Source organism: Aspergillus costaricaensis, assembly GCF_003184835.1.
Source record: "Aspergillus costaricaensis CBS 115574 unplaced genomic scaffold BO79scaffold_27, whole genome shotgun sequence".
In the NCBI taxonomy this organism is placed as follows: domain Eukaryota; kingdom Fungi; phylum Ascomycota; class Eurotiomycetes; order Eurotiales; family Aspergillaceae; genus Aspergillus; species Aspergillus costaricensis.
In genome coordinates, this window is record NW_020291827.1 from 259,286 (window position 1) to 274,466 (window position 15,181).

General features: G+C 24.8%; 2 protein-coding genes across 2 annotated transcripts; one reads left to right on the forward strand and one right to left on the reverse strand.

Annotated features, from left to right (window-relative positions):
* Nucleotides 1–210: 210 nt before the first annotated feature.
* On the reverse strand, nt 211–3,051 carry BO79DRAFT_178026 (phosphatidylinositol-3-phosphatase YMR1). Its single transcript, XM_025679960.1, has 3 exons — nt 2,873–3,051; nt 2,290–2,787; nt 211–2,234 (listed from the first exon to the last, which is right to left on the reverse strand). The coding sequence occupies exons 1-3, from the start codon at nt 2,894–2,896 to the stop codon at nt 477–479; spliced, it is 2,280 nt and encodes a 759-aa protein (XP_025536958.1). The 5' UTR covers nt 2,897–3,051; the 3' UTR covers nt 211–476.
* Nucleotides 3,052–3,738: 687 nt separating this feature from the next.
* Nucleotides 3,739–4,932, forward strand: BO79DRAFT_199761 (uncharacterized protein; the record flags this gene model as incomplete). The annotated part of the gene is made up of 2 exons (XM_025681440.1): nt 3,739–3,884; nt 3,972–4,932. 2 exons carry the CDS (start codon nt 3,739–3,741, stop codon nt 4,930–4,932), a joined length of 1,107 nt encoding a protein of 368 aa, XP_025536959.1.
* Between the last annotated feature and the right edge of the window lie 10,249 nt (nt 4,933–15,181).

The following is a 15,181-nucleotide window of genomic DNA, read 5'->3' on the forward strand; positions in this document are numbered from 1 at the left end:
CTTCTGCTGGCCCTTCTGGGCTAGGGCTCAACCTCGCTTGCTGTTCGGCGGGCACCTTCCCTTTTTGGGCCGCCAAGCCCCTTAGTCTACAATCCCGCTTTCTGCCTCAGATTTCAGGGGTTCAGGCATTAACTCTGATTGTTTTCTAGTTCTAGTTACAGTAGCTATGGACTTCAATCCAAGATCACAAACTGGAACTAACACTCAAAGCCCATATCCCGACTCCAGCATCTGTATGCATTCTGCTGGTTCCCGCTCTTTTGTATTCATTTAATCATAATCTTCTCTCTGTCTCTCTGTCTGACTGTAAACTGTACTCTACTTCCCCGGAGATGCAACGTCCCAAGCACGCACTAGATCCACAAGCATACGTCGCAGAGATGATACGAAATTTCTTGCTCGAGCCGGGCATACCCAGATCGTGCACCATGATCCACTGCCTCGTAACCACATCATCACAGCTTTCGTTGCGTGGGCTACTGCATCTCCACTTCCATCCGATTCAAGCTCTTAGGATCCTGCCCGTCCTCTTTGCTCTTAGGGAAGGCTAGATTCGAGATTCCCGCAGTTACTGCCGCCATTCCAGTGGAGGCTGCACTTAAAGTATCTTTCCCAGACGATCCAGCGCCGAGAGAATGATTAGCGGTTTCAATTCCGGTCAGCACTGGTGATGGCTGAGTACTAGTCGCATCACGCCCAATGGGTGGCCTAGAACCAGAGGACCGCACGCCGTTCATCTCCGCATCGGTGCGACCAAACGACTCACTCCACCATCTGACCTCGTTGATTCGGGGGAAGATCAGTCGCTCCTGTCCACGCTTGTGGTCGTCGATCTGAGGTTCGTACTGTGGATTGGTAAACTGCTCCCTCCGCGCCAGAAAGTAGTCCCACACGCTCCGAGTTCGTTCCTTCGCGTTCCAATCTGCGCGTTCTTTCTCACTGTTGAAAAGAAAGGTTCCAAATTGGCATGAATAGAGGTGGTATAAAAGACGGCGCAGGAACCGCTCGTTGAATTCGAATCGGGTAGGATATTGGTACAGCAACTGATACGTTGCATCAAGGAATTGATGGAAGACTGGACTCGTCTCCTTCACCTTGGTAACCTCCTTGTCGGCGGCGGCGGTTCGGGGTAAAGCATTGTTAGGCTTCTTCAGATTTTCTGCGTCGTAGCTTTGCATCTCCCCATCTGATTCTCCGATTGCGTCGCGGCTGTTGTTATCTCTATTAAAGAATCCTTTGGCGCTTAAGAACGCATTCTCAAGAGCTCTGCCTGCGCCACCGCCTTCGCCAAACCCACGGTTGGAATCACCCCCAATCCGCTCGTTCTCGATTTGGAACCACTTCTCACTGTTCAGGTGTCCTGATCTGTGTCGGAACATGTGACCGAAGGATAGCCAATCTTTCTCCACCAGTACCATAAAGCCTTCCATCGTCCTATAGTAAGGATCAAGGCAGATCTGGCTCAGTGCACTCAACTGACTCGTACGATCCCATCCATCGGAACAGTGAATCAAGACGTGCGAATGCTGGAGACCAACCTGCCGAGCGATCAACCGAGCACCGTCTAGAATTCCGGAAATGTGCTTTAGCCATCCACTCCGTGCAAGTTGGTCTTTATTAGGACCCAGTGGGGTTACATCTGAATCCTTGAGCGCATCAATCACCTTGCTCAATGAGTCTCTCATCACATGGATATTGTCAATTCCAAGGTAAGCCTTGGTGGCAAATTTGTAGTTGTCCATGTTCTCCGATCCAAGCCCAACAGCTTGCATGGCGAAGGCATTGACCGTGGGACGAGCATCAACAATGAGATTGTGCTGCTGGGCACCATAAACTTGGGCTTTCCCCTCCGGATTCTCGCGGACAGGGCTCAACAACTCATCTTCCAAGTCATCAGGGACAGTCAGATCAGCCAGCATATGACTGCGTGAAGCGTTTCCTGGGGTCGAATTGGAGGAATCCGAATCGAAGCCAGGCGGGGTGAAGCTTGCAAGAGGTCTCTCTGAGCGCGAGGTTGAAAAGATAGCCGCTAGCAACGCTTCGTCTTGAATGCTGCGATTTTGTCGCACACCGACAAGAGGCTGTGAGCTCCGTGTGATTGAGCAGTTGTTCACCGGATGAAGATATGTAAGAACTGGCACTCTCGCTCGGGACCGATACTTTCCGGCGTGATTAAGTGTATTGTCAGAAATGGCCGAGGGGACCGGTAGAAGAGCTGGATAGGTGGCAGAAAACTGGAAAGTAAGAGTCAATACAGCAACTCACACGGTAATTTGCGTGGAAATTTACCCCGTAGTCTGTATTCAGTTGAGAGATCCGCCATCCAGAACCAGCCTGATCGACGCCTTGTCTAGCCCATTCTTTGCTAGGATTGTACAGTTCCCAACCATTGAATTTCTGTTCAGGAGGGGGAGGGCGGTATGAGAAAGCGTACAGCTTATCAATGCGGCCCACTTTACAGGTCCAGCATTTGATGGTTTCGTAAACGTCACGCGCCTTGCTCTCCGTGGTGAAATAGAAGCAGACAAAGGTGAAATCACGGCACCGGAGACGAATGGAGGACGGCTGGCGGGATGCGGCGGGGGTGGGGCGGCAGGTGCACAAGGAGATTATGGGGTATGTGATCCAAAGCTCTTTTGGCCGACCAGAAGGGCCCGGAGCCTGAGACGCATCGGTGGAGGAGGAAGGAGGAGGAGGAGGAGTGTGAGAGAAGATAATATGGTGAGGGGTGAGGTGGAGAGTGCCGACCACTTGCTCGCCTCGGCGCGCCAAGGTCACATCTTCAACCTGAAGCATCACAGAAGTCGTTAGTCGGGATATCTCATCGTGGGTGCGCTCGACTGCTGGATTGAAGCACTCAAATAGCACTGACCTTAGCAACCCGTGTTCTCTCCATGCCTGGCCGGTTACTCGGTCTGCATCAAATTCATGACTGAACACACACCGATTGGGCACCACGGACTTGCAGCACGGTCGGCGACTACTGGAGCTGCAGACCCGTGAAACGAGAAAAATCAAATGAAAGAGGAGAGCGCAAGAAATCAAAACGGTTCACAATATGTAAATGGAGAGGAACGAGGCTTAGAAGTGAAAGATGACAGGCGACATTTTCAGCAGTAACAGCAGCACGGACACTCGGCCAAATGCGGAGCCCCTCGCTAGTCTGAACGGAAGTTGAACCATCCATCACTTCTCCAAAAAAAAAAAAAGCCTTAAAGCCAGACTCCAGTCTGCCAACTACGTCAGTCCCGCCCGGGGATCCTATGGTTTGGTCACTCCGGTTTCTCTTTATTCTGTAACCCCCATCACCATGTTTTCTGCCTCTGACTTCTGTTCTCTCCTGCACCCTAAGATTCCCGGTTTCACTAGTAATTCTTACGTGGCACTCCATTCACTTCTACCCCCTGAAATCTCTGAGTCTGATGAATGTTTCCCCTCATTAGGGCAGCTATTGCTTGTGAGGGGTTGCCATTTTGGGAAACTCATCTGATCTTCAGGGTCAAGTGCTGCTTCTCATAACACTTCATCATCCTCTACTACTCCTATCATGCTGCTGGCGGAACAATTGCTCTTCATCTGATCTATTGCAGTATTACTATTTGCCCTTGTTCTATAATACCATTTCATACCACATCCAATCTGTTATTTTCATAGACATCTCTGTCACCTGACCAACAATATCTAGTATACCTTTTTTTTTTTTTTTTTTTTTTTTTTTTTCGAACCAAACAAGAAAATATGCCAGAACTATACTGTCCTATACCGCCCAAGGACAAGGACATATACCGCTTCCGGCAGCAATTTGGAGCGAGTCTGGGATCTGTCTTTGTACTCGGTCCGCGCAATACTGCTGGCGAGTCAAATGAACTACAGCTACTCAAAACGTAGGTAGTACTAGCCAACACCTTAAAACCTCCCCACACACATGTTTCCTTCCCTTTAGGTACTAAACCGCAGTATATCCTGTCCAGATCCATAGCATCCACCGGACTCGAGCAAACCAAACAGAAATGGGAATCCCACTGGCACTCCGCATTGACCGACAATGACCTTGCCTGGCTCAAAGATGTAGCGCACTGCCGAACCCTCCGCTTACCATTGAGCTTCTACTCCCTCGGACCCGTATTCAGTCGGGGAACATCCTTCGAAGGGGATCCATCAGAAGTGTACCACCAATGCTGGAGTACCGTGAAGCATCTCATCGAAAAATGCTGGTTCCACGGGATCGGTATCCTCATTGATTTCCAGGCCAGTGCCAGCGGTGTAAATCTCTGTGCGAGTGCCAAAGATCGAACAATAGCCCGGGACTGCGTCGCTTTCCTTGCCCAAGAAATAACCTTTCATTCTATGTCCGGGGTAGTCGGACTCTCCGTATCCTCCGGATGTGAACCCGCCCCAGACATGTGCGAATGCTACGACGAAATCATCCAAATAGCCAATGCCATTGACGCATCTCTGCCTGTATACATCAACGACAACCAGGCACAATGTAACAAACGGGTTTTCGAGGGTTGCGAGACCAACATTCCTCAATTCAGGAGCGACATCTCAAATGGTAAAGTTCAAATACCTAGTCAAATGACGCTACCCGAAACAGAAGTCCGAGAGAAAGCCAACCAAGCCAAAGCCGAACGATCACGATTCCAGGAGAAGGCTTTGTCGCAAGTCTCGGAGTCTTGGGGCTCGAATCAACGTCAAAGTTTTGTCCATGGCTGGAACTTGGGATACGATGATGCGTTGCGATTCTTTGGCGCTGGTGTTCAAGGCATTCTGGCACCGCGGAAAGGTGCGGACAAGATCTATGATATAGAGTTGTGGGTTCAGCAGCGCAAAAGAGATATAGACCCGGAGCAGCTGGAGGAGAATTCAGAGGCATGGGAGGATGGTCTTCGGAGAGGGATTATTGATTTCTACGACTTTATTGGAATTTGATTTCAAAAAGCAATTTATCGGTTCGCACTACATACATAGTAGGCCGCTGGCATAAGTTACCGGGGGTTGTGGCCAGTTACATAACCATTACTAATAATTACTGACTAAAATATATAGTAAATATTCTATTATATTATATATAATAGTTATACTAATATTTATATTATATATATAAACTATATCTAAATATATAATTATTTAAAGCTTATTTTATAATTATTTACTACTATAAAAAGCTGATTAATTTTCTTTTTAAATCTATTTAATAAAAGCTATTTTATTTATTATTTATTATATTAAATATATTCTCTACAGTTCATTTACTGTTACTTTATTTTTTCTTTATTAAAAATCTTATATTTTTTTTTTCTTATAATTTTCTTTTTTATAATTTTTTTCTTTATAACTTTCTTTCTTTATATTTTTTTTTATTTATAACTTCTCTTTTTTAAGTATTATTTTTATTTTTATAATTTTTATATAAAATTCTAAATATTTTTACAGAAGGCTAATTTGACATAATAAAAAATAAATTTAAAAATATTATTAATTAAAATATAAATAAGCTGAAAGACTTTTATAGATAATATAAAAATAAAATATTAATCTAAAAAAAACAGATATAGATATAAAACAGAAACTAAAAATACTTTTAATAAAAGAAAATTCAGTTTAAGAAATTATTAAAAAAAATAAAAAAAATTTAATTAAATTTCTTAAACTTAATAATAAAAAAAAATAAAAAAAATAATTATAATTTAATTTTATTAAGCTATATTAACTAAAGCTATAAAAATATCTTAACTAAATTAATAATAATATATAAAAATATAGAACTAGCTTAACCCATATATAAAAATTTATAATTTAAAATAAAATATAAAAATTAACTAAATACAGCTGGAGGTATATTAATAAAATTATATAAAATATAAATAATTATATTATATATTTTATATACTCTGTGAGATCTGAGAATCTGAATTATAAAAATAATATTTTTTATTAAAAAAATCTATATATTAATAAAATAAATATAATAATATAAATATTAAAAAATATATTTATATAAATATATAATCTTTTTTAGATATATAAACCAAGCAGGGGAAGTATACTATTTAAAATATATTTATTAAATAAATATTTTAAAAATAATCTATAAAAGTCTTTTATAATTAATTAAAAAAACTTAAAATATTATAAAATAAGAGTCTATTAAAATTTATTAAATAAGATTTATAAAGACTGCTATTACTACAGAAATTATTAATAATATTATAATTAAAACTGTTATTACTATAAATATTATTAAAATAAAGCTAAAATTTAAATTAAAATTAAATAATTTTAGCCTGTCCAGCCTGTCTACTAATTAATAAAATAAAAAAGAAAAAATAACTTAAAAATATAAATTATTAATAAATAAAAAAAAGTTTATTCTGAAATAATAATTATATATTTTTAATTTTAAAGATCTATTCTAGATATATATAAGAATAAAAACTATATTTCAGCTATTAAAATTATATATATTAAAAAAGATAAAGTATCTAATTAGTATAACTAATAATATTAATATTAATTAAATATTAAATATAAAAATATAATTTAATAATACCCCAAGGCAAAAAAGAGCAAAGAAGATTATTAATATATTAAAAATATTATAAAATAATATTTTTAAATTTACTGTCTACTAGATAGTGGAGAATCTTTAATAATCTTTTAATATTAATATAAATATTAATAATCTTTTAATACAGCCTATATTTAAAGATTATAAAAAAATTATAATATATAAAAAATAATTAAATACAGAGAAATATTAGTTTAATAATAAAAATAAGATCTATATAAATCTAAATATTAATAAAAATAATTTCTAGTTTAAAGACATGATCTACAGCTAATAATTAAAATTTTAATAATTAATTTATATAAATTATATAATTAATATAAAACTTATTAACTTAATAATAAAAATAATAATTATTAATATTATTAAAATAAAAAAAATCTAGAAGACTGTTAATTTTCTTCTATATATAAATATTATATTAGAATATTATAAAAAATTTTTATAATTGATAGAATATAGATTCTTAATTAATAAAAATATAAATATAATAAAATTGTCAGAGATAGAATAAAATCTTTAAAAAATTATTTAATTTTGATTATAATTCTGCTCTATTTAATTAATTAATAAGTAAATAAAATTATATTAATAATTAATTTATTTATTATTATATTATATTATAATAATAATTACTATCAAGAAGAAGACTTTATTAAAAATAAATTAATATAAAAATATTTTATATTTAAAGATAGTATTAACAGTATTAAAATAATTATAATTATATTTTATTAAATATTAAAAATCTAATATAATTCATAAGTAGTTAAAGCATGATATATAATAAAAAAATAAAAATATAATATAATTAATTTAAGAATACTGGCTGGTTTTCCTGGAAATCTATATAATCTTTTTAAAATTATAATATTTAATAAAATATATATATTATAAAATTTATTATTAAAATTATCTTTTATTTATATATAATTATATATAGAATTTAGACTATTATTAACAGCCATATTATTTTATAATAATATAAAAGATTTTTTAGAATATAAAAAGCTCCTCCTCCGGCTTAATTTTTAAATAAATATTATAATAAATATTATACAGGTAAACCAGATAATAAATATTATAATTAGTAATAATAATAAAAAAATTCTTTATAGTCAGTAATTTCTGATTAAGTATATTTTAAATAAAGAAAATAATACTAATACTATCTTATATTAACTCCAAAGAATTCTAGTATAGATAATAATTAGAAGAATATAAGAATCAGTATTATTAATTAAATTAATTTAAAAAATTAAAACAGATATATCTCTAATCTTTAAGAAAATTATAATATTAATATTTAAATTTAATAAATTTATAGTATATAAGACCTATGAGACTGTTTATAAATAAAATATTTTTATTATAAATAAAAAAAATAATAAATAAATATATTAATATATAGGCAAGCTGTATAAATTAATAATAAATTTTAATTAATTAAAATTTATAAATATTAAGATTAATTTAGATTTAATATAAATAATAAAGGCGCTTGGTACTGTTCAGTATTATAAATAAATAAATTATATTTAATTTAAATTAAAGAGTAAGATTATAATAAAAAAATCTTTTATAAAAAGCTTTTATAATTAAGCTAAAAAGATAATTTATATAAAAGTATTAATAATTAATAATTTTATTAATAAGATAGAACTTGATACTGGTAATTTAAAATAATTCTTAAGAAATATATCTAAAATATAAATAATACTGCTTATTTTGTAAAACCAGATATTTTTTTTAAAAAAAAAATAATTATTTAGATTTATTTTCTAGAAAAATAAGTATATATTTTAACAGCTCTTATTAAAGTAAATATTAATTATATAATTATATATATTAGATTTACTGTTAATAAGCAGACCTATATTATTAAAGATTTTATTTATAATTCTAATTATTATATAATATTAATAATAAGTTATTTAATAAATTTAACCAGATTTAATCTTTAGATAATATATTATAATTTCTATTTCTTTTTTCCAACTATCTTAAAAATTATTATAAATTAAATTATTAACTAAATACTCTATATAAGATAGACTAGAATTGTATTTATTTATAAATATTAAATTTTAAATTTTTTTAATATTTATTTTATAAAATATAATCTTAACAAAATCTTGCCAGATTTAATTATTATAATATATATTAATTTTATATTTATACTTGATAAGTCGGCCGCCAGATTTTTAATAAATAAATAAATTATTTAAAATAAGGAACTAGTAGCTCTTGTAAAAAATAAAAAATTTAAAAAAAAAATATTACTAATATTAAAAAAATAATAAATCAGATAATATAAGAGATTTCAAGTAGTTTTAAAAATTCTTTTTTAAATAAATAAATATTTGCAGTAGCTTAGCTAGTTATTATTAATTAATAAAATATTAAATATAAAATATTTAGAGAAAGGCTTTTACAGAATATATTATAAAAAAATAATTAAATTTTAATTAATAATAAATAAAAACCAGAAAAAATAGTTTTCTGGTTTTTAAAAATATTAGTTATATTTTTTATAATTTTTAATAAATTTATTTAAATACAGAAACTAGGCTATAGATATTATTTTATTTAAATTTATTTTTTTAATAAAGCTAGATATAGTTCTTATAACAGATAGAATTAAAATTCTAATTTTTAGAAATAATAATTTTTTAATAGCCAGGAAATTTGTACATGGAATAATAAAAAATCTTAATAATAATAATATAATTAATATTATAAATATAAATAAATAAAATAATCTAACTAATATTTATACAGATAATAATATTCTGGAATTTATTAAAAATATTATATATATTAGTCTAGAGATAATCAGCATTAATATAAAATAATATTTTATTAATATAGATAATATAAAAGAAGTATATATAGATATAAAAATAAAAATCTTTTTTATTAATAATCTTCATGAAGTACCTAGATATATGTATTAATAAATAAAAACTAGATATAATAAAATTAGTAGATTAATATATTTATTAATATAAATATAAATTATTTTAAAAGTCTCAGAGAACAGCTACTTATATTTATTAAAAATAAGATAAATATAAAAAAAGAAATTATTAATATTAATTTTTTTATATTCCAGATTAAAAATACAGATATTAAAATTAGAAATATTATAATTAAACTAGAACTTGGGGTATGGCTTTAATTTAAAAATTATATTAATTATTTTTATTTTTATATTATATTATATTTAATAGAAAGTTCTTTTTTTTATATAATTATATTTATTTTATTCTTATAGTAGCAGTAATATCTGTTCTAACTACTAAAAATATAATAATTATTTTTTCTATAAAAAATAAGATTATAGTTATACTGTAAAAGACTTCTATAGATAATTTATAAATAATTATAAAATAAATAAATTAAGGAATATAAGAGGCCGGCAGATATTAAAGATAATATAATTAATTAAAAAATAAATTAATAATAATATAAAGATTTACTAAGAAAATATATAGGATAGTATAGAAAAGCTATAAATATATATTTATAATAAAAAATATATTTTATATATAAATATATTTATATACTGGACATCCCAACAGTATCTATTTATTAATATATTATTAATAATAAAAAAATAATATTTAAATTATAGATGCTTTCTTATCTTCTTTTATTTATTTTTATTATATAAAAGTATTTAATAATTAGTTTTTATATTATAATATTATTATATTAGTATTTATCTTATATTTCTACTAATATTTGACAGGTGAAGATAGTAGATATTATTTAAAATAAATTTTAAAAATATTATTTTAAAATATATTAATTAATATTAACTTAATACTAATCTTATTTTTAATAAATTTATTTTTTTTTTAATTAGAACCCATGTAAGAAGTACTACTAGTATTAAATATAATAAAATAAATAATATTTTTTAAATATTAAATATTTATATACTGCTAATAATAATAACTTTTAAAAAAAATATTATAATTAAAAATATATTCTGAGCAAGTATTAAAGATAATTAAAATAAAAAATAATATAATTTAATTTTTTTAAAGCCGGGCTTCTCTATATAAAATTATAAAAAAGAAAATAAATAGACTAGATTTTTTACTTTTCTAAAGCTAGAATTTAACTAGTCTATTCTAGCTAGAATATATTACTATAACTGTAATAATATTAAATATTATTATTATATTATTATTATTATAAAATTCTTGAAAAATCTTAATATTTATTTATTTTTTTAGCAAGCAAGAGCTTAATTCTGATAATTAAATTAATAAAAATAATAATTCTTAATTATACTAGCAGTTTTTATAAAAATAATTATTTATTAATTATAATAATTTATAAGAAAATAGATTAACTCAGCTGAAGCTAATTATTTCTATTAATTTATTTAATTAAATCAGAGTTTCTAAATCAGATAATAAGATATTTAAGGAAATGACTCTCTATATATAATAATAATTTATTATTATTTTAAATAATAAAAAAATAATATAACTAATTAAATAAATATTTTCTAGTTTTTCTATTATTTATAAAATATATAAAAATATAGTAGTCTATATTTGTAATCTTTATAAAATATAAAAAAATAAGTTCTTAGATCTAGTATTAAAAAAATTTAATAATTAGATTTTTATTTTCTTTTTTTAATAAATATAAAAAATTTATTAATTAATTAATTTTATTCTAGTTTACCAGGTTATAACTAGTTAGTTTAAATTTAATTAGATATTTAATATCTTTTCTTAGGTCTAGTAAGTGTTATTTATTAATAATTATTTTAATTTAAATAAAAATTAATTATAGTATAAGTAAAAAGAATAATAAAAAATTTTTATAAATAATATTAATTAATATCAGATATTATAATACAGCTTATAATATTAATTTATTTTATAAATATTAATAAATAATATTTTATAAATATATCTAGTATTATTTTATTAAATAAATAAAATTATTATTTTATTCTGCATGTCTTTGACAATTTATATAATTATAATAAATTTTAAAATAAGCTTAATATTAAGAATTTTTCTTACTATTCAGTGCTTGTAATTAAAATATATTATATTTATTTAATTATTAATATAAATAAATTTATAGAAGATAATCCTGTTAAAATATATAAAAAAAAATATTTTTTTTTAAAAGAATCTGATAGATCAGATTATTTTAATAATAAAATAAATATAGTTAAATTTTATTTATAAGAACTAGAACTAGCTATTTAGAATAAGAATAAAATAATTAAAATTATATTTAATATTAATAAATAGAGACAACAGCAGAGTAATAGAAATAAGAATAAAAATAAATATAATACTGATAGTAAGTATAAATATAAAAATAAGAATAAAAATAAAAATAAAAATAATAATACTAGATAAGAGTTAAAAAATATAAATAAAATAAAAAAAAGAATACTAGACTAGAATTTAAATAGATAGATTATAATATTTATAGAATATATTTGTTACAGGACAAGTCCCTACTAGAGGACTTGGCTAACTAGCCTTGTTGCTGTTTGCTGACTAAACATAATATATAAAATCTCAGAAGCTCCGAGACTCTGTTTTAAATAGTAATTATTTTTTCTTATTTAATAAATAATATACTCTTAGAACCAAGAGATAATTCTTAATATTAGAAATAGCTTATTAGATAAATCTACAGTATAAAATCTGACTATATAATTAATAAAATATAATAGAATAAAATAAAATAGAATAAAAGAATAATAAATAATATAATATAATTATAATTTTTTACTGATCTTATTAATAAGCTAGAAAAGACTAAATAATAAATAATAAAATAATAAAATTACTATTAATAAATTTAATAAAATAAATATAAATAGTTAAATTAATATATTATAAAATTATAAAATATTATTAATATCCAAGCTGTAAATAATATTTTTTATAATATTATTATTTTTTTTTTTCTGTACACAGCTCTGTAACTAAAATCTATATATTTAAAAATTAAATTTTTTAACAGATAGAATAAAAGAAATTATTTTAAATTTAAAATATACCTGTAATTTAAGTTTCTTATAAATTTAATTATATATTTAGATAATATATTCCAGGTAGCTTATATATTTAAATAATTAAAAAAAAATATAGAAAAAAAAATTTTATTATAATATTAAAATATAAATAGCATAGCTATTTATAAAGAAATAATAAAAAAATTAGATAAAGTTTACAAAAATAAGAATCAGAAAATAAAAATCTTAAAAAAATTATATTTTTTTTAATAGAATAATAAGAACTTTAAAGATTTCTTAAAAGATTTTAATATTATCTTAATCTAGACAGATAGTATAATATAAAAAGATACTTCTAAAATTATAGTATTAAAAAACTTAATTAATTATATATTATTATAAATTATTATCAGCCTGGAAAAGAATCTTTTTTATAAAAAATATTATAATTAGTTTTAATAATATAATTATGATATAAAATAAATAATATTTAAAAAAAAATATTAGAATTATTAATAATATATATAGACTTACAGCCCCCGTATAACCTTAATAAATAATATAAAAAATATTATAAATTAAAAATATATTATTTTAATAATAGATAATAAAAGATAGAGATATATAGTCTAGTTTAAAAACTTAAATTAATATAATTCTTATCCTGCTAAATAGATTTTAACTAGAAAATTATAATAAAAAAAAAAATAAATTTTTACCTCCGGTATAGAAAGAACAGATATTTAATTAAAAATTATTATTAAAAATTTATATTCTGATTCTTAGTCCAAGCAGTAATTATAAAATATAAAAAATATTTAAAAGAAAAAATTATAAATAATAAATAAAATAAGAACTAGAGAAAAAAATAGTCTTTATATAAAATTATAAATAGAAATTTTTAAATAAAAAAAATTACTTTTAATAAAAAATTTTTAAAAAAAAATATATAAATTCTAAACTATTATTTCTAGAAATTATTATTAACTAAGTAGTAAATGCCTGTATTATAATTAATATTAAATATTTTATTTATAATATTATTAATTTAAAATATATAAGAAAGAATAAACTGGATCTAGTCTTTATTATTTTAATTTTAATATCTAGAATTAGAGAAAAGAAGATTATTAATTATATTATTTAAGTATATCTAGATATCAGGACATATACTAAATCTGGGTTTTATATATATATATTTAATTATAATTTAAAGTATAATATTATCTTAAATCTTTCTTAGCTGGAATACTATAATAAAAAAATTAAATTAAATTAAAACTAAGTTTATCTCTGAATAATCTAGACTTAGATTAAAATTATATAAATATTTTAATTTATATATATTTTTATTTAAATATTAGCTACTATCTTCCAAGCATAAATTAAGAAAAAAAAAAGAATATTATAATTAAAGATAAAAATATTTACTGTATTTCTGAAAAATATAAAAAAGATCTTATATATTAAATTTAAATTAAACTTAAAGAATAAATTATTAAAATAATACTGGTAATTCTTAAATCTATTTAAATTAAAAAATATAAAAATTTTATTTTTATATTACAGATCAGGTATTAATTATTTTATTAAATTAAAAAAAAAAAATAAAAAAATATTTTAGCCCCCATGGGGGCTCTTATATAATATATTTTAAAAAAAACTTATTATATTTAGAAAAAAACTTATAAAATTATTAAATAAAGAATTTATTTAGATAAATAGCTTATTAATTACAGCTTTTATACTTTTTATTTAAAAATTAAAAAAAAATCTCTATTTCTGTATTAATTATTATAGATTAAATATTATTATAAAAAAGAATTAATATCTATTATTTTTAATTCATGAGATATTAAACTAGATTAAAAAAGTATAATAATTTATTAAGCTTAATATTTCTGCAGTATTTTATAAAATATATATTATTAAAAAATAAGAATAGATGACAGTTTTCTATATTTAATATAGATTTTATAAATAATTAATTATTTTATTTAAGCTTATAAATATTTCCAGTATTTTTTAGAAATATATTAATTAAATCTTATAAAAATACTTAAATAAATTTTATTCTACTTATCTAGATAATATATTTATTTTTTTAATTAAAATTTTATAATAATACTGGGAGCAGGTCTGAAGAGTCTTAATTAAATTATAAAATATTAAATTATATCTAAATATTAATAAATATAAATTTAAGTAAAAGAAAATAAAATATTTTAGATTTATTATTAAGACTAGACAGGGAGTAAGTATAAATTTAAAAAAAATTTATATAATTTAAAAATAAAAATTATTTATAATAATTAAAAAAGTATATGGATTTATCAGATTTATTAATTTTTATTATTAATTCATATTAAATTTCTCAGGATTACTTAAGTCTTTTTATAATCTTATTAAAAAAGATATACAGTTCTAGTAAATCCAGGAATATTAAAAAAGCTTCTTATATTTAAAAAAAATATTTTATATAAAATTAATATTTATTTTTTTTAATTTTAATAGACAGACTGTTCTTAAGACTAATTTTTTAGATTATAATTTTAAAAAATACTTATTTTAATATAATAAGAAAAGAAAATTATATTTAT